Below are 19,334 nucleotides of genomic sequence, written 5' to 3' on the forward strand. Positions count from 1 at the left end.
TTTTGAAAAAATATCACTGACACAATCTCACTAAAGACTAAAACATCCTTATATAAACGAACACAAAGAAAGGAAACAAAAGGTTAAAAAAGTAACTATGCAAAACTTTCCCATGAAAGTAAATAATAGTAATCAGCAACACCGCTATGCACTGCTCAACAGCAGGTAAGAGAGGGGTGAAATGCCCTAAAATAAAGAACAGAAGAAATAAGTACATCTCATTCAGTATACTGAAGCAACTGATGTTATTCATGTGAATCAACCTGTTTAGAAGGAGAGCAGCAGCACTGTCATGATTGTTGATATCTTGATCCCGTGGAATTTTTCTAAATAACAAGCAAAGATTTTACAAGTGAACTGTAACTAACAAAATTGTAAAATGAGAAGCTTCAGTTGAGATTTAGAGAACATTCATGGAGGAGATGAATGAAATTATTAGATCTAAAATACCATCTCTTAAATACAATTAGTATTTCAGATTCATATTACGGTTTTGTAAGAAATTGTGCATTATTAAAGGAGAAATAAAATGGAACACATAGAAGATCTAACAGAAGATAGAAACACAAATATGAATATTTGTGAAGTATTATTTTATTATCACAAAGTAAAATTACAGAAATTTAAGGCTCTTTGTCTCAATCTTTAAACGCTCTTACTCTTCAAAAATCTGCATGCTTTTCCTATCTAAAGGAGTAGCCACTCGAAAAGAAGAGTTAAGCAAAGATTTTAAATCTCTGTTCTCTCGCTTTAGTGCTTCTATCTTCATGTTGGACTCCATAAGAAGCCGCTGAAAGATAAAAATATTCTCGTGGAGTTTGTCAACCCCACCAGTCCTAGATTGTAGTCGCTGAGAATATGCGACAAGGGTTGATGAGTATCAGGTACCGAGACTCACAAACTCGTAGATAATTTCATTATCTGACTTATTAGTCAGATCATTATTGGATTGCATTATAGCACCTACGGAAGAAGAAAAAGCAGAAACAACTGGTGAACGAGGTGCAAAATACCTCATATATTGGTAATGAGAAGATTGCTGAGCCATTGCAAAGTGAGAAAGCAGAAAGAGATTACAGAGTAAGAATATAGACTAAATTTAGAAAAGTGAAGAAGATGAGATGCGAAAGAAGATGAGCTGAATAATTCTTTTATAGAGAAAATTATGACAAAGTATCACTCTATTGCTTCATAACATCTTTCGTGAAACATCTCTCTACAAGAGACAAGAGATGTAGCATCATAGCTGCGGCACCTGACAGATACAAAAGAGCGATGTAGTATCATAGCTGCGGCGCCTGACAGCTACAGAAGACCTGTAAAAATCTTACGGATCAGAGTTGTCTGGTCTAAAACAGAGGGTCACCATTTTTGTTGAGAGAGAGACAGAGAGAGAGAGACAGAGGTTAACGGCTTAATTTTAATGAATTCTTTACTAACTATGTTATTTAGAAGAACATTTAAAGTATATCGCTGATATTTTTCTAAGGCAATCGAGAGTTTACCACTGAAACCGAAGATTTTAGACATGGGTACAGCTGAAAAAATTCCAGGAGGTCGAATCTGCACCGTTTTCCACCAGAAAACCCTCGAAAGAGAAACCCAAAGAAGACAATGGCCAAAATCTCTTTGTACAGAGCTTTAGTCCAGGAGTTCATGAGAGTAACAGAACTACCAGGACATGAAAACCCTATGAGATAAGGCAAAAAAAAGTAGAGAAAAGAAGTGAGAGGAAAGAGAAGGTGAGGAGCGAAATAATAGGAGTTAGGGTGGGTCAATGGGGAATACTTTTATGAGTTTAAGCACAGTTGCGTACTAATCTGTATATCAATACGTTTCCTAATCGAGTGGGGTCCACTTAATTATTCGAACCCTTATCATTTTCAAAATAATCATCGATCGCAAATTTCAATAGTCCTCCCAACTATTTTCGTACCCTGTTTCTTTAATTAATTTTTTTATTCCAACAAGGACATACATATCAACTATTTTCAAACCTAGTTTCCTTAATTAATATTTTTATTCCTATTATCTTCGAAATTATTAGGGTAAAGTTGCCAATAAATTAATAAATTGTTAATTTATATCAATCGTTTTCTTATAATCTCATCACGTTTACTAATCGAGTGGGGTTCACTCAATTATTCGAACCCCGTATCATTTTCAAAATAATCGTCGATCGCAAATTTCAAGAGTCCTCCCAACTATTTTCGTACCCTGTTTTCTTAATTAATATTTTTTTTCCGACAAGGACATACATATCAACTATTTTTGTACCTAGTTTCCTTAATTAATATTTTTATTCCGACAAGGACATACATATAAGATATATATATATATATATATATATATATGATTGAGTTGATCTTAAATTATTTTTATGAGAATCTTTCACTTAAATTATTGCTTTATATTATCAATTATTGCCATGTAGTAATTACAAGACAGAAAAAAAGCCCGACAATATTATGCTACCCGTTACATCGCTAGATTAATTATTCTACTCACAACACCATCAACATGATATAATATCATATTTAATATATTACTTAATTTTTAAATGAGTGTTTTTAAATAAATTTTTATTTTTTAAAAATATTTAAAAGTATAAAAATATGGATAAAAAAATCTGATTGGCTAAGTTTTTTTTTTAAGTATCTTTACAAACCTGAACTCCACTACATATCTTTTTCTATGGTCATATTATTTTTTTAAAAGCATTATGATTATAAAAGTTAAAAACTTTTCTTAAAGGAGTGGTGGTTCTAACTTCTAACCTTTCCTTGATTTAATTTGTTTTTTTACTCTACATTGTAAAAAGGGATCCATCCATCGACCCTGTCTATCTATAGCAACTGTTACAAAACTTGACAATGTTAGGCCAATTGACTTCTTGAACCAAGAAAAGGGTTATGATCAGATCGATCTCTTCTAGAAAAGATGCGGTTAATTTCTACTATATATATATATAATAATTTATCAGCAAACTTTGTTTTTCTTAATTATAAAATAATTTCATACTGTTATTAGTAGAAAATATTGTACGTGTTAATTTTCAAGTCCCAACTCGTTTCAGCCGTTGATGATGACGATCAGATCGATCCAGTGACCATCGATCCCTTCACTCAATTGTGCCAATAACAAATTGAAAAAGCTGATGGGAGTTGGGAGGGTTTTAATAATTAAGGCAAACATATATTATTAAATAAAATCAAAACTTATGATCTCTAATGGAAAATAAGTAATGAAATTACGTACCCCGCCCATAACAAAAGCAAGCAAAAGATCTTTTAGCGTTCAAGCTTTGAATTTATGTGATATTGGAGACATATTTCAACAGCTAGCTTTCAAAGATTGGGGGCCTCCCTTGTCTTCTTGGTGGGAAGCATATGTCTCATCATATTCTATTATTATTAATTCTTAATAATAATACTTAATCCATCTCCCCTTAACGGGAATCGCTTATTTTTTGTTTGTCTGACTTCCCTCTCATTTTCTTGCTTATAGTGTTTTTTTGTTTGTCTGACTTCCCTCTCCTTTTCTTGCTTATAGTGTTCCTTTCGGCCTTCTTCCACATTTTTTTATCTCAGTCTCTCTCAACCTTACAGCTTCAGACTCTCTCTCTCTTATATCGCTCTCAATAGTATTTCGGTAGGGTCCCACATGCATGTGCATTTTTGTTGTCGAAGAAAAGTTTACGTTACTATTTTAGATAAAATATTATATAATATATATTATCATCATCAATATTGACATGATTTACTTCGTGGAATTTTCTTATCAGTTACTATTTTCTTAAGACAGCAAGCACCACTTGCATGATCAACCTGATCCTAACTTCGAGTCCCTCACATCTATGAAAAGATAAGGCCAGAGTTTGGGATACCAAAGGGTAAAGAAAGAATCAACCTATCTTGTGCTGCCAAGTGGGCAACTGGGACTTCGCTATGCACCTTCACGTGGCTTCAGAAGTGTTGGGGAAGGTGGCCCCAAACAACTTCGGCCTGCATTTTCAGAATTCAAAGAGTACTACTTCAAAGTTCAGACACATCCCATGTTGGGAATGCATCACTTTATTGAAAAAACAAAAAAAAAAAAGTAGATGTTTTTATTTTTATTATTTGGTTATTGGAAAAGTAATGTGGAATCAGTGTCTTGGTTTTCTTATAGGTGGGTGGTTGGGGCCAACCTCAATAATTAAGTTTAAATGTGTTTTGTCATGCATGCCAAGTTACATGACATTCATTTGATAATGACATTCTTAAAACATAAATCAATTATTATTATTATTATTTTATTAATTGCTATATAATAAGTGGTGAGGTGCGTGAAGTGATGGCACTCTTGTCTGGTTCAATCTTATCCTTGATATAATTGCAGTGACAGCCAGTTGGCAACCCAACCTTATCGTATTTCCATTTTTTATTGTCCATGGCCATCATCATCAGCCAGCAAATCACATTTTCTCTTTTTATCATCTTGACCTTGCACAAGGCTGCTAGGCAATCCCAAATCCTTGATTTACTTTATCTCTGTTATAATGGTTCACAGAATCACACATATGAACTAATGAAAGCAACTAATTAAATAAATTAATCAATCAATCAAACAACTAATGCATTATTGATATGCCTGTGCTCGAGATCTGTGTGATATCTTCCAAAGTCATCACCAAATCTTGCACTCGTGTCTAAAATAAAAGCAAACAATATATAAAACCAAACGAAAATAGGGTATGGGTATCAAGTGGGCAGCCCTAATTGAAATGATCTGTCATTTATGATCTTTCGTAAAGGGCTCGACCAAGAACAATAATTTTGCTTTATTTAGAGAAAATAAATATTTTTAAAAGCCTCTCTCTCGCTCTTAAAAATATTTCACAAATCTGTTATCATCGGTGCCAAACAACATCATTTGACTGGTGTGCTTTTGTTAAATTCGATCACATCACAATCTTGATTAATTTTATAAGATTCTTTCTTTCAGTTTTTTTTTCATCAAACAGGATTAATTAATGGACCCTCTTTTTATAAGTTATTCGTTTCGATCAATAACCATGCATTATCTTTGCGATCCACCAAAGATAATCTCTACATTAAATAAAGTTATCAAAACATTATAAAGTTATTTTTATTATAAAATAGATTTAAGCTAAAGCTACCTTTTATAAAGTTTATAAATTTGTGAATTTAGATCTTTTTATAGATAAATACTTTTTCAAAAAAAAAATAGAAGAAATAATAGAACGTCAACATGCATTATTTTAAAAAACTGGAAATAATGCACCTCTTTAAGAAAGTGAAAAGAATGAAAATGGGATCGCGGTTGTTTTCCTTGTGAAAAGCATCTGCCTTTGACAATGATTTTGCACCTTCTATGCCCCATATTCTCTCTTCTTCTCCTCCTTCTTCAGAGCTCTCGCTCTCTCTCTCTCTCTCCGTCTATTTTTGAAGCATCTTAGAGGGCATCAATGGAGTCAATCTCTCCAAGATATCAAGAAACTCAGAACGCAAGTCCACTGTAAGCTTGTAACTATATGGAACCAACAAATTAAAGAGCAAAATTAGTAATTTTATATATCCATCGAGCAACTTATTTCTATTTTTTTAATAATTTCTTTTTGTTCGGCACACATCAGTTCCAAGGAGTACTGATAAAGTAGCATCCGACAAAGAACCCAACCGAAAATGATTTGTGAGAAGGCTTTTGGATCATAGAATGCGCCTGAACTCTGAGCAATCTGTTATTGTAATTAGCACCATGAAGAGAAAGAGAAGCCATGCTTGGGTAGTGCTGGTGCTGGTGCTGGTGGAGGGAGTGCCCAAAAGCTTCTGCGGAGGCCAATATGTGTGCTACTATCTTTTGTCCTCTTTTTGTTAGATCCTCTCTTTTGTGGGCATTTTGGTGGCCTCCTAGTGCTTGCGAACTATAGAATTTTCTTTTGCAATAGGTGCACGAGAAAACTCGTGGCTATTGCACGAGAAAACTCGTGGCTCGGCATAAGAAGCCTGATCATCATGGGGAACCATCGTCTACAGCGCTGTCTGGGTTGAATCGGGAGAGACCGACAGAGTGGATCTTGAGGCTTTGGCAGAGAGCTGGGTTCGTGAGCTTCAGAGAGAGAGAGAGGTTCAGTAAGAAAAAAGTAAGCAGAGACATGGAGTTGAAATTACCACGATCTTCAAGCCAATCGGAGTGATATTTTCCTTCTTTTGCAAATAAAAATCACAGATCATCAAATTCATAAATAAAATAATACATAAATTCAAAAACAGAGAGAGAGAGAATAGAGGATGGGTCTGAGTTTAGAGAGAGAACTTGGGAGGAATACGAAGACGAGAATGAAAGATTTGTGTGATCTGAAATTCTTTTGAATGACACAATCTCACTAAAGACCAAAACATCCTTATATAAACGGACACAAAAGAAGAAAACAAAAGGTTAAAAAAGTAACTATGCAATAAAAACGGAAGAAAAAAATAGAATGCAACAATTTACTGTTCATTCCTGTAGAAGCGTGATAGGCGCTTATTATTATAGATAGATATATATATATATATATATATCTCTCCATTTGCAGAGGGGAAAGAAAGGCAATGGAGAGGCAGGTGGCCATCATCGGTGCCGGCATCAGTGGCCTACTCGCTTGCAAGTACACCTTGTCGAAGGGTTTCCATCCCATTTTCGAAGCCAAAAGCAACATCGGAGGAGTTTGGACAAAGACCGTGGAAACCACCAAGCTCCAAACTCCGAAACCAGCATATCAGTTCTCAGATTTTCCATGGCCTTCCTCTGTGAAAGAAGATTTTCCTGACCAACATCAAGTTTTTGATTATATTCAATCTTATGCTCGCCATTTTGATTTGCTTCGGCATGTCAAGTTTAACACCAAAGTTGTCAGCATCGAGTATGAAGGCCCTTCCGAGGAAGAGATGCATTCGTGGAGCATGTGGGGTAGTGCTGGTGAGCCATTCAGCTCTAAAGGGAAATGGAAAATTGTAGCAGGAGATGCTCTTGGCCTTTCAACTGAGGTTTGTATATATAAATCCATCATGTAAAGTATCAGAGTTTCAGTTTTCTACATGATTCTATTATATAATCAATTGATCTGGTCAGGACTCCAAACAAATCTGAAGTCAACCCAATGAATGATTATTAGTATCCAAAATAAGTACAAAAATTCACAAATCAGAGTACGAAATCACGATGACACTGCAACGAAATCTATGTATCAGTTAGTGACACTCACAATAACAAGTTCTTGGAAACAGATTTCACAATCTGAATGTTTTGCTTTGGCACTTTTTTTGTTTTGTTTTGTTTTTTTATTTATTTTTATTTTTTTGTTTTGTTTTGTTTTTTTATTTATTTTTGTTTTTGTATAACTTTTAAGCTTAGTTGATGCAATTTATGCGTTCATGATCATGTACTCTTCAGGTGTACCCAGTTGACTTTGTGATCCTCTGCATCGGACGATTCAGTGACATTCCAAACATCCCAGAATTCCCCGACAACCAAGGCCCAGAAGTATTTCATGGGAAGGTGATCCACAGCATGGAGTACGCTGCCATGGATTATCAAACTGCTGCTGAATTTGTCAAAGGGAAGCAAGTCACTGTTGTGGGGTTGCAAAAATCTGCCTTGGACATTGCTATGGAGTGCTCAACAGCAAATGGTATGAAGCACAAGTCTCACTTATTTTACAACCTAAATAAGGTCAAATGGTAAGATTTACTTCTCACACTTGATCTGCAGGCAGGGAACATCCTTGTACCATTTTATACAAGACTGAGCATTGGACCGTCCCTGATTATCTTCCATGGGGTGTGCCTCTTGGTTATTTATATCTCAACCGCTTCTCGGAGTTATTGGTTCATAAGCCTTGTGAAGGCTTCCTGCTAAATCTCCTGGCTACAATTCTTTCTCCTGTGGTAAATAGCCTTGAACTGATTTTCTTTTGTCTCTCTTTTCTCTTCTATACACGACTCTCATCATAAGGTTGAAGCTTAGAGATTTTCTGTTGTGGAACAGAGATGGTCATTTTCTAAATTCGTTGAAAGCGATATAAAAAAGAAGCTTCGGTTGGCAAAGTTTGGAATGGTACCGAAACATAGCTTCCTTCAAGAAATCAGTTCTTGTCTGCTCTCCACAACGCCAGAGAAGTTCTATGACAAAGTCGAAGAAGGAAGCATCGTTCTGAAAAAAGCCACGAACTTCAGCTTCTGCAAGCAGGGTGTTTTGGTTAATGGCGACACACAACCTCTGGCTACTGATTTGGTCATTTTGGCTACTGGATTCAGAGGTGATAAAAAGCTCAAGGACATCTTCGTGTCCTCCACCTTTAAAGACTACATTGCAGGGTCCCCTAATACAACAGTTCCCCTCTACAGGTTAGTTTCTTTCTTTAAACCAAAAATCATAATTCAATGATAGACAAAATAAGATGTAAATCTAAAACGCTCGTGCATAGGGAAGGTAACAATTTAAAATAAGGAAATGATAGTTGCTATGTATCAGGGAATGCATTCATTCAAGAATTCCACAACTAGCAGTAATTGGGTAATCAGAGAGTGTTTCAAACTTGTATACCTCAGAGATGAGATGCCGATGGCTAGCCGAGCTTCTTGACGGCACGTTCAGATTGCTCAGCATCAAAGATATGGAGAAAGATGTGGGAGAGTGGCAAGAATACATGAAGACATACTCGGGGCAATACTACAAGAGATCCTGCATTGGTGCTCTTCATATATGGTACAATGATCAGCTCTGCAAAGATATGGGATGGAACCCCAAAAGAAAGAAAGGATTCATTGCTGAGTTGTTTGAGCCTTATGGTCCAATGGACTATGCAGCCTCTTGAAGTAATGAACCCTGTTTGCGTGGTTCCTGAGCCCTGAGTTGCAAGTTATCTTGGTTCGTGCGTGCATGCTTTTGGAATCTTTGGATTCACTATCACTGCTGAGAATTTTCGCTCTTTTCATGTTTATTCATTCAAAAGAATTCGAGTTTGTGTTTAAAATAAAATCAACAATTTCATCACTCTGGTTGTGGATCAACTATGGTTGTATTTCTGGTAATAATATGAGCAATGAATCTGATTGGAAGTCATTGGACTTGAGATCAATCTTCAGGGTACGCATTTTCTTTGGACATGCCTTTAATTAATCTTAAATGTAATTTTTCCTTAATTGTTTTTTTCCAATTCCCAACTTTTAAGTGATCAAGACTCATCACTTCAAAGATATTCTTAATTTTTATCTTTGTACATCGCAATCATATGTAAGAAATGGATCAGGATCCACCCTAACCTTAAAGGGCACTGTGGTGGTCTTAAAGCAAACCATATAAAACCGGACATCAGAGATTTAAAATTTTGCATTCGAACTTCTGAGGTCTTCGGATTGAAGAATTTCTTTTTCTTGAATTATTCAAAGTGCAGTTGTAGAAAACTTCTTTATCAAGTGCTTGTACACTTGTGATTATTTGGGACTTTGTCCAGACATCGGAATTCGGATGCCGATAAAAGAAAAACAAAAGATAAGTATCCTTTCTCACTTGAAGTGTATAAATTACAATCTCGAATTCACAATGACAGTAGTGACGAAACACCATTTTACTAGAATTATGTCCAAGAAGAAAGCTACACAACGCATATTTAAGTACAACTTAAAGCAAATTTTATTGAAAAAATATTACAAGAGACAACACTCTGATCGAAAAAAAACTTCAATTATCTGCTGCCTGATGGAATATGTTTATTCTGATACACGAAAATTCAGCCAAAACATGTACTCCACATTACAATTGTCTGCTTATATACTCGTACAGGAAGTTGATGAAAGCGTAGACAATACATACATCTTACTAAGAAAGATGAAGAGAAAGGAAGAGTATCAACTGAATTGAAATGAAAAGGAAGAAGTTCCATCCCAAACCTTGAAAACCAATCTTCCAAGCAGCAGAAGGAGCTGTTTTGCCAACAATGAAAAGCAAAAGAGTCGTTAGTTGAATGTTACAATTCTGTACAAGTGGAAATTAAGAGTTGCATATGACAAAAAAAGAACTACATGTAAGCATTTCCATATGTTAAGGTTAACGGATTAAACATGTCAAAATCATGAATTTAACCTAGCTTTCATGGTAGGATCGTGCACTAATCTTGGGACCAAAAAAACTAGTGCAACATAGTTAGAGAATTGCACCAACCTGGACAAATGGACTCTGTGACGAGGGATGTCAAAATGGATTTGCTAGTGAAACCTGAATAGACGCAACTTGTTTGGTTACAACCGGAAGATGTTTTGTTACCGATGAATAGACCGTCTGCACCTTGACATTGCATGGCAGGGCATGTAGTCCAGTCGGAGTTGGTTGATTTGAGTCCAGAAGGCTCGCATTGCAGTCTAACAAGCGAAATGACAGGAACTTAAAACCTGGAAAATCCACCAAGAAGAGGGGAAAAAACACAACATGAAGAACCATTGAGTTTTGAACTTACGTATAGTTGTTGGCTGAGTCACATTTGCACTTCACACAGTTGTAAGCAGTGTAGACATAAGTGCCATTGGCAAGAAGGAAGGGGTAGTCCAAGGAGCTGCTGTTTACATTAGATGAACAAGCTACAAACAAACATTTGAGCATCAACTTTATTCCAATGACTACAAAATTAAATAAAGTTTTGAAAAAAATCAATAAAGAAATGAGAGTGAGTGGTAAAGTTTTATTAATTGGATAAAAATTTGGAGCATCTCATCCAGGCAGGAAAAGTGATTCCGATGAAACCGATCCTCAAAAATAGATGGACAAGAAGCATCCTAAAGATAGTTGAACCCTGCACCCACGTCTTAGGCAACAACAATTTAAGGGCCGGCAACAATAGATAGATACTTGAGAATGGAACACAGAGTCGTGTGGACCGTGTCGGCCTACTGAACTGACTTGTCTAGCTGTACCCACTTCGTGTACGTATCCCCCAGCGTGGGCCGTGCGAGTACGACTTCTTAAATTGGGTTTTTTCTTCATTTATTTATTTATTTTTAAGCACCGATCCCTACACGGTGAATCTCATCTCATCTCATCTCAACTCATCATTACACCTTTTTCAAATTTCAATACAAAATATAATAAATAATCTAACTTTTTCAAATCTCAATACAAAATTAATATTTAAAAATTATATTATAATAATATTTTATTTATTACTATTTAAAATATCTCATCTCATCTCAGTATAACCAAACGGGGCCTAAAAGGTTCTAATTATTCCTTATTTTTTTAATCTCATAATTATATGTATTTTTATGCCAGCCACCATTATCTTTACAGTTTCTCTTCACAATAATCAGTAACGGTGAAAAAAGGAACCTGGGAGAGGAATGTCAAGGACTTGACCGGCCTGAAGCTTGCTTGGATCAGTCATGTTATTGAGTCTCAAAAGTGTAGCCTGAGTAGTCCCGTACTGCTTCGCTATCACCTCCACCGTGCTTCCTGCATCCACCACCATTCCATAATGTACGACCTTAGCCCCGTTCACTTCATCGCAGCTGCACGGCAGTGGGATCCACAGCTCTTGGCCCCGTGTAATATTGTTCGGATCCGGCAACCCATTAACATCCGCTATTTGCTGGTACGTTACCAGACCCGAGAACACGTCCCTGGCAATATGGTCCAAGGTGTCCCCTTCCTGCACCGTGTACACCGGTTTGTGATTCGACACGCCCGTCCCGTTGTCGCACAGGCAGGTGAAGGGGATTCGGATCTTCTTCTTCGCAGTCACATCTTTGTCGGATGGGGTGGAGGTGGGGAAGTTGTTTGCGCCGAGAAGGTTCTGGAAATTCTCCACTTGGAAGAGTGATTGGATGGTGGTGACGTTGGTGTTGTTCGGGGACACGTAGTCGATCAGGGCTGTACACGTAGCGCCTGCTTTGCTGCACTTGAGTTTCGTCTGTGCCGTCGATGTGGCCGCCAGAGCAGTGACTAAGAGCACACCCAGAAACACCTTGGCATAACCCATCTCTCTCTCTCTCTCTCTCTCTCTCTCTCTCTCTCTCTAGCTTTGAGCTTTCTTTTACAGTAGCAGCAAAAAAATAAAAATAAAAAAAGAAGAGCACGAGGAGGAAGAGGTGGCGGTTGTTCGATACTGGAGGGGGGAAAGAGTGGGAGAGAGTGCTCCTATAAATGCAGACGCTTGTTTGACCGAGTCGAGTTGGAAGACTTGGAAATTGCAAGTGGGAAAAGTTTGACCGAGTCGAGTTGGAAGACTTGGAAATTGCAAGTGGGAAAAGTCGCCTTTTTGCACTCGGAATTGCGTCACGGACTTGGTACATCTACATTCGTTTGACGTGTGCTAAGGGTTGGGCTCTAACATCTAAAGTCGTACGCTAAGGGTTGGGTTTATCTATATTCGTAATTATCTTATTACATCCAAAGATCATAAAAAAATGTTCAAATTATCTTTTATTGTTTTAAAAAATTTCAAATTAATGTGCAATTCCGACCGGAAGTGTTAGACTTGAAGTCAAGATTCAAAAGTGCGACTGAGCTGTTGGCGTGGTCTTTGGCTGGCGCCGGGAGTTGAGGTTGGACGGGAGTGGTAACAATGGAAGTAATTGTGTAAATATAGTAGGAGGAAGACTGAAAGGTTGGGTAGTGCCAGAACAGCACCGGTCGGTCTTTGACTCGAGCGGAAGAATGATGGAGAGATCACTGCATCATTCATTCCATTTGTTGCGGAAAAAAGAAATGTGAACAACGAATGAAAGATGAAGAGAGATTTGGTTGGATACGTTTGATTTAAATATATTAATAAAAACAAAAGACATAACAAGATTGAACAGTGTTTGTAGAAAAAATGATGTGAACACCGGGACTTGATTCCTTAATGAATCGGCCTTTCCCATGGTAACGCTTGAAATAGTCAGTCAACGCTTTTGTTCCTGGAAATTCATTCACCAACAACTGGGTGAGTCTTTCTTTCATACCGCCTTGATGCAATTTTTTCTTTTCTTTTCCTTTGGATAACTCTTTCTATGCTAATAATATTTATGTTATAATCTTCCACATTGTTAGTATATATGTTTGATATTTTTGACAATTCTAGATGCTTCACTCCTATTTTCTTTATGATTAGAGATCCAACAGAACGAGGTAATGATGAAATAGTTATATAATTTGGAAAAGAGAAATGATATTTGCAGTCGTGGTTGTACAAGCGGCGTGTAGTCGCTTTGAAAAAAAAAAAATTAATATGAGACCCACGTGAAAAAAAAAACTAACTTTTTAATCGTGAACTCCACGTTTTTTCAAAACGATTGCACGGCATTTGCAATTTCACGACTGTATGTAGCATTGCTCTTTGGAAAATGCTAAAGCACCGGCTCAGCTACCGCTCCCCATTTTTAATTAATTAATTTATTTATTTTTTAACTTTCGTAATTAAGAAAGTATTTTTAAATGATGTTGTATTTTTTTTTTAAAATATATATATTTAAAAGTGTTAAAAAATACATGTAAAAAAACAAAAACAAAAATAAACACAATTTTCTATTGAAGGTAGCTGTGAGAGGTGGACGTAGCACATCCCATACAATTTATGACATTTTCCAAAGAAGCAAAACCAAAGAAACCTTTTCCTTTGACAATCAGCCCCATTCAGCATTTAAATTCTAGTTTTGACTAATTGATCAAAACTAGAATTTGATTAGAAGAAGAAAACTAGAATTGGAAAGCAATGCTTATTCCATGTAAGAAGGAAAAAATAAATAAAGGTCCAGGTAGAATCAGATGGTGAAAAGTATGTTAAAATAAAAAATAAAAAAACAATATATTACTGAGCCTTCTTATCACTAAAAGTACTCTAACGCGCCCTTGCTCATCTGTTGGGTCCAACTACTTTTATAAGGAAATCGACTTCAGATTAGCAACCCAGCATTAAGAACGAACTACAAGAGTTCATGAGAATATATATACACATCATTTCTCCTCCAAGTGCGCAACATTGACTCAGCAAAGCTCTACAAAAATGATTTTGAAAATGTGATTATCTTCTGGTCTGACCAAAAAAATGTAATGTCTCAAAACTTTTTAAGGATAGGATCGGTTTAGCAACACCACAGGTCCACAAGGAAAGCATCAATAAAAAAGGTCAAGGCCACTCAGACCAGCAAGTTTGCCAGGGCAACACTATGATGAGTTCAGTCCTAAGTATCACCTTTGGTCAATAAACTTACTATTAACCTAGATAAATTAACTTTACAGAATTCTTAGAATATTCTAGACTATACACTTGTCATTTATCTATTGGTTCACTTGTAACAGAAATATTCTTGTAAACTCTATAAAAGGGGACACACCCTCAATATGGGATTTCAATTATTCTCAATTGTTCTTTCTGACGTGGTATCAGAGCTGCTTGACTAACAGTCCTCTTGATCCATGGTCTCCACTCACCAAACCTCCTCTGCCATTTCTTCTTTCTCTCATGTCATTACTACAAAGTTAACGATTGAAAATTTTTTATTATGGAAAGTGCAGATTTCAGCATACCTTAGAAGACAAGATCTCTATGGATATGTCGATGGGTCTCTGCCATGCCCGTCTCAATTCTTACCTACTACCTCTGAAGATCTTTCAAAAAAAAAAAAATCAATCCTGAATTCTTATCCTGGACACGCACAGACCAACTGGTGCTTAGTATACTCTTCTCTTCCTTATCTAACTCCATTAGTAGTCATGTGCTCTCAGCTACAACAGCTCGAGCCTTATGGCTCTCCCTAATGTCTATGTTTACGTCTCAATCTCAGGCAAAAGATTTTCAAATTAGATACCAGTTGACTCGTCTTTGGATTCACTATCACTGCTGAGAATTTTCGCACTTTTCATGTTTATTCATTCAAAAGAATTCGTGTTTGTGTTTAAAATAAAATCAATAATTTCATCACTTTGGTTGTGGATCAACTATGGTTGTATTTCTGGTAATAATATGTGAGCAATGAATCTGATTGGGAGTCATTGGACTTGAGATCAATCTTCAGGGTACGCATTTTCTTTTGACATGCCTTTAGTCAATCTTACATGTAATTTTTCCTTAATTGTTTTTTTCCAATTCCCAACTTTTAAGTGATCAGACTCATCACTTCAAAGATATTCTTAATTTTTATCTTTGTACATCGCAATCATATGTAATAAATGGATCAGGATCCACTCCAACCTTAAAGGGCACTGTGGTGGTCTTAAAGCAAACCATATAAAACCGGACATCCTAGATTTAAAATTTTGCTTTCGAACTTCTGAGGTCTTCGGATTGAAGAATTTCTTGTTCTTGAATTATTCAAAGTGCATTTGTAGAAAACTTCTTTATCAATTGCTTGTACACCTGTGATTATATGGGACTTTGTCCAGACATCGGAATTCGGATGCCGATAAAAGAAAAAAGATAAGTATCCTCTCTCACTTGAAGTGTATAAATTACAATCTCGAACTCACAATTACAGTGACGAAACACCATTTTACTAGAATTATGTCCAAGAAAAAAGCTACACAGCGCATATTCAACGCATAATTAAGTACAACTTAAAGCAAATTTTATTGAAAAAATATTACAAGAGACAACTCTCTGATCGAAAAAAACTTCAATTATCTGCTGCCTGATGGAATATGTTTATTCTGATACACGAAAATTCAGCCAAAACATGCACTCCACATTACAATTGTCTGCTTATATACTCGTACAGGAAGTTGATGAAAACGTAGACAATACATACATCTTACTAAGAAAGATGAAGAGAAAGGAAGAGTATCAACTGAATTGAGATAAAAAGGAAGAAGTTCCATCCCAAACCTTGAAAACCAATCTTCCAAGCAGCAGAAGGAGCTGTTTTGCCAACAATGAAAAGCAAAAGAGTCGTAAGTTGAATGTTACAATTCTGTACAAGTGGAAATTAAGAGTTGCATATGAGAAAAAAAGAACTACATGTAAGCATGTCCATATGTTAAGGTTAACGGATTAAGCATGTCAAAATCATGAATTTCACCTAGCTTTCATGGTAGGATCATGCACTAATCTTGGGACCAAAAAAACTAGTGCAACATAGTTAGAGAATTGCACCAACCTGGACAAATGGACTCTGTGACGAGGGATGTCAAAATGGATTTGCTAGTGAAACCTGAATAGACGCAACTTGTTTGGTTACAACCGGAAGATGTTTTGTTACCGATGAATAGACTGTCTGCACCTTGACATTGCATGGCAGGGCATGTAGTCCAGTCGGAGTTGGTTGATTTGAGTCCAGAAGGCTCGCATTGCAGTCTAACAAGCGAAATGACAGGAACTTAAAACCTGGAAAACCCGGCCCCCATGGCAGGTCCTCTTCGGTCGTTCGTCGATCTTGTCTCGACAGTGCCACAACCACTGCCTGAGATGGTTGTCCCTTTCCGGCAACCGAAATATGTGGATGGAGAAGTGTTTTTCACTTTCTCATCCGAGGAACTATGCAAAACTGCAGAACCTTTTAGGTTCTCTATGGTAGTGAAATTCTTACGCCAAAGACCCTCTCTCGACACCATCCGGGCTTTCATTAGGAGCCGTTGGGGTCTGTCTTCCATGCCGGTCGTCTCGGCCATGCAACGTCCCAGGAATATCTTCATCCGCATGACCAATGAAGCTGATTTTCACAAAGCCTTGTCGAGGGAGTCGTGTGACATTGAGGGGGTCCCTTATCGTCCCTTTGCTTGGTCTCCAGAATTTGATGAGGATTGTGAGCCGCCGTCTGTTCCAGTGTGGATTTTTTTGCCGGGCCTTCCGCCCAACTTCTATCATGCTTCTCTCTTGAAGATTCTCACGGCACCGATAGGGAAGTACATCCGGCGTGACAATCCCACGACCTGTGCTACTCGTACAGATGGGGCTCGGGTTTGCTTAGAAATTGATGCTTCACATGAGCCATTGTCCCACTTTTGGATTGGTATTCCCGGGATGCAAAAAAGCCGTAGACAAGAGATCATCTATGAGACCTTGCCGGCGTATTGTTCGACGTGTCGATGCCAAGGCCACAACCAACGGACTTGCAGGTATGCCAATGAGCAAAAACAAAAAGTGAAAGGAGGGAAGATATGGGTGAAGAAACTGGACAAACCAATTGATAAGGGGGAGAACGTGGATGAAAGCTTACCGTTTGAACCTTTAGTGCATAACTCTGATAACCCCGAAACGTCTTTGGAACCTTTTGTTGGTGTAGTCATAACTGAAAAGGGAGAATCAAGCAAAGAAACATCTCGGGAGAAGACAGTTCAGCCGGTTGTCTCTGATGGTAACATTTTGCTGGGAGTGGTTAACGATGCAAGCCTCCATGGATCGGGGGGTTATGGTCAGGTGCAAGTGTCTCTTGAGCAGGAATCTGGGTTTGAGGTTGGTGCTAATTTGATTGGAGAATCCTTGTCTGTAGACATTCAAGAGGCTGCACCGAGTGTTGTGATATCTGATGCAATACCGTCGGTAACGGTGGAAAAGGTAGGTGTTGCAAGCCAAGGGCCTATGTGCAGGTCCACGTTCGGGTTGAATGAAGAAGTTAAGGTCATTGGGTCTAGTGTGAATCCATTTCATCCGAGTGATGACTTGAACACGGGCTGTTCCAATTTCATGGGCGTTAATCTTGTGGCTTCTTCAATGGGCCCTGCGTCTGGGCTTAATAATGAGTTAACTTTGGAACCGATGGTTATTGAAGAGATTGAAGGTGAAAGTGAAGAAGAAATAATCCATGAGGAGTGCGTAAGAGTTGATGAGCAAGATATGAACATTGTCACTCATTCAGATTGTGAAAGTGAGCGGGATAAGCTGAAAGGAGACATGAAAAAAGATTATTGCTCGGATTCGGAAGGACCTAATAATATGGATGGTAAGTTTTCAAAAAGATGCTCTACTAAGGTGGTCACTCGCCCTTCTAAATTGAATTTATGAATAGTCCAATTATTTTTTGGAATATTAGGGGTCTTGGCACATCTATCATGCGTTTGAAGAAACTTATTAAAAAATTTAGGCCTAATATTCTTGCTTTGGCTGAACCTTTTGTGATGGCGGATGAGATTCCTAAGTTGTTGGGGCGTGTTAAATTTGAGTCTTTTCTCACTAATGAAGCACATCATGGGAAAATTTGGTTACTTTGGAAGTCTGCTGTTGCTGTCCAGTGTTTGGCTGTGTCAAATCAATTTGTGTCAGTTAAAGTAGAAGAGAATGGGCACATTTATGTTCTTACCATTGTGTACGCTAAGTGCACTCAAGTAGAGCGGAAGATGTTATGGGAGGACCTGGAAGTCTCTGGGTGTGGTAATCTTCCTTGGCTTATATGCGGAGATTTCAACATTATCAAAAATGACTCGGAAAGAAGAGGCGGTCATCCTCGGCCTTTTGCAGCTATGGAAGACTTCAATTTGTGCATTCATAACAACGGTTGGTTGGACATGCGCTCTAAAGGCCCAAGCATGACTTGGTGTAATGGTCGCGGCGGTTTGGCTCGTAGTTGGGCAAGGTTAGATAGATGTTTCATTGATTCTAACTTTCTTCAATATTTTCCTAATGTGTTTTTTCAGGTCTTGGCTCGTACTACTTCAGATCACTCTCCGCTGGTAATTCAAATGGGTGAGGATCCTTTTAGGTATGGTCCTTGTCCTTTTCGGTTTCAGTTTATGTGGACTGATCATAGTGATTTTCTTAGCCTTGTGGAGAGATTGTGGAGATCAGAGGGGTATGGTCATGGCCTTGTGAATCTTTCTATTAAATTGAAAAGGATCAAGATTGCTCTAAGGGATTGGAACAGGAATGTGTTTGGAAGGACTGAGGTTATCATTAACCAATTAGAAAACCGAATTGATACTTTGGAAGTTCAGCTTCAAACTTGTTTTAATCAAGAGGATGAAAATGCTCTTTTGAGAACTAAAATGGACCTGTCTATTTGGCTTGATAGAGAAGATACTCGTCTTGCTCATTTGGCTAAAAAAAGTTGGTTGAAAGATGGGGATCAAAATTCTAAATTTTACCATGCTTATCTTAATGCTAAAAATCATACGAAGATTAAGGAGATGCGTTTGGTTGATGGTACTTGTTTAAATTCCCCTTCTGACATTCATAAAGCTGCTGTGGATTATTTTAATAATTTCTTAGGGATGGGGACTCATCGTGATATGCCCAATCTTAGTGAGTTATTAGATCCTGTGATTACTATTGATGAGAACAGGGCTCTTTGTAGAGCTCCTTCTCTCCAAGAAGTTAAGGACGCTCTCTTCAGTATTCCTATTAACAGTAGTCCAGGTCCATATGGTTTTGGCTCGGGTTTTTATAGAGT

General features: G+C 37.5%; 3 protein-coding genes across 7 annotated transcripts in view; 1 reads left to right on the forward strand and 2 right to left on the reverse strand.

Annotated features, from left to right (window-relative positions):
• LOC122309851 (glycerol-3-phosphate acyltransferase 9) overlaps nt 1–19,334 on the reverse strand; it is an 81,432-nt gene that overhangs the window by 32,909 nt on the left and 29,189 nt on the right. For 2 of the 5 annotated variants that reach the window (XM_043123554.1, XM_043123559.1), the window contains 2 exons: nt 16,110–16,306; nt 15,560–15,871 (listed from right to left, as the gene is read on the reverse strand). The exons of 2 other annotated variants lie outside the window; for them this stretch is intronic. Coding sequence is in view for 2 of the 3 variants with exons in the window: in XM_043123559.1 (XP_042979493.1) it covers nt 15,768–15,871; nt 16,110–16,306 (301 nt within the window). In the remaining variant the exon portion in view is untranslated. Of the gene's footprint in view, nt 1–15,559; nt 15,872–16,109; nt 16,307–19,334 lie in introns of those variants that run through there. One more of the 5 variants, XM_043123558.1, reaches the window with a different exon arrangement.
• On the forward strand, nt 6,582–9,056 carry LOC122309850 (probable flavin-containing monooxygenase 1). Its single transcript, XM_043123552.1, has 5 exons — nt 6,582–7,031; nt 7,438–7,675; nt 7,756–7,931; nt 8,011–8,390; nt 8,518–9,056. Exons 1-5 carry the CDS (start codon nt 6,597–6,599, stop codon nt 8,561–8,563), a joined length of 1,275 nt encoding a protein of 424 aa, XP_042979486.1. The 5' UTR covers nt 6,582–6,596; the 3' UTR covers nt 8,564–9,056.
• LOC122309852 (lysM domain-containing GPI-anchored protein 2-like) lies at nt 9,711–12,158 on the reverse strand. Its single transcript, XM_043123564.1, has 4 exons — nt 11,365–12,158; nt 10,499–10,619; nt 10,207–10,403; nt 9,711–9,968 (listed from the first exon to the last, which is right to left on the reverse strand). Exons 1-4 carry the CDS (start codon nt 12,011–12,013, stop codon nt 9,865–9,867), a joined length of 1,071 nt encoding a protein of 356 aa, XP_042979498.1. The 5' UTR covers nt 12,014–12,158; the 3' UTR covers nt 9,711–9,864.

This window comes from Carya illinoinensis, chromosome 5, assembly GCF_018687715.1.
Source record: "Carya illinoinensis cultivar Pawnee chromosome 5, C.illinoinensisPawnee_v1, whole genome shotgun sequence".
NCBI lineage: Eukaryota > Viridiplantae > Streptophyta > Magnoliopsida > Fagales > Juglandaceae > Carya > Carya illinoinensis.

Excerpts from the sequence above, each read along its gene's own strand:
- LOC122309850 (XM_043123552.1), top strand. The coding sequence starts at position 6,597 with ATGGAGAGGCAGGTGGCCATCATCGGTGCCGGCATCAGTGGCCTACTC. Across the intron at positions 7,676-7,755 it reads GGAGTGCTCAACAGCAAATG|GCAGGGAACATCCTTGTACC; the intron begins GTATGAAGCACA and ends CTTGATCTGCAG. Across the intron at positions 7,932-8,010 it reads CTACAATTCTTTCTCCTGTG|AGATTTTCTGTTGTGGAACA; the intron begins GTAAATAGCCTT and ends GTTGAAGCTTAG.
- LOC122309852 (XM_043123564.1), bottom strand. The coding sequence starts at position 12,013 with ATGGGTTATGCCAAGGTGTTTCTGGGTGTGCTCTTAGTCACTGCTCTG. Across the intron at positions 10,404-10,498 it reads GACTCAGCCAACAACTATAC|ACTGCAATGCGAGCCTTCTG; the intron begins GTAAGTTCAAAA and ends TTCGCTTGTTAG. Across the intron at positions 9,969-10,206 it reads CACAGAGTCCATTTGTCCAG|CTCCTTCTGCTGCTTGGAAG; the intron begins GTTGGTGCAATT and ends TTGGCAAAACAG.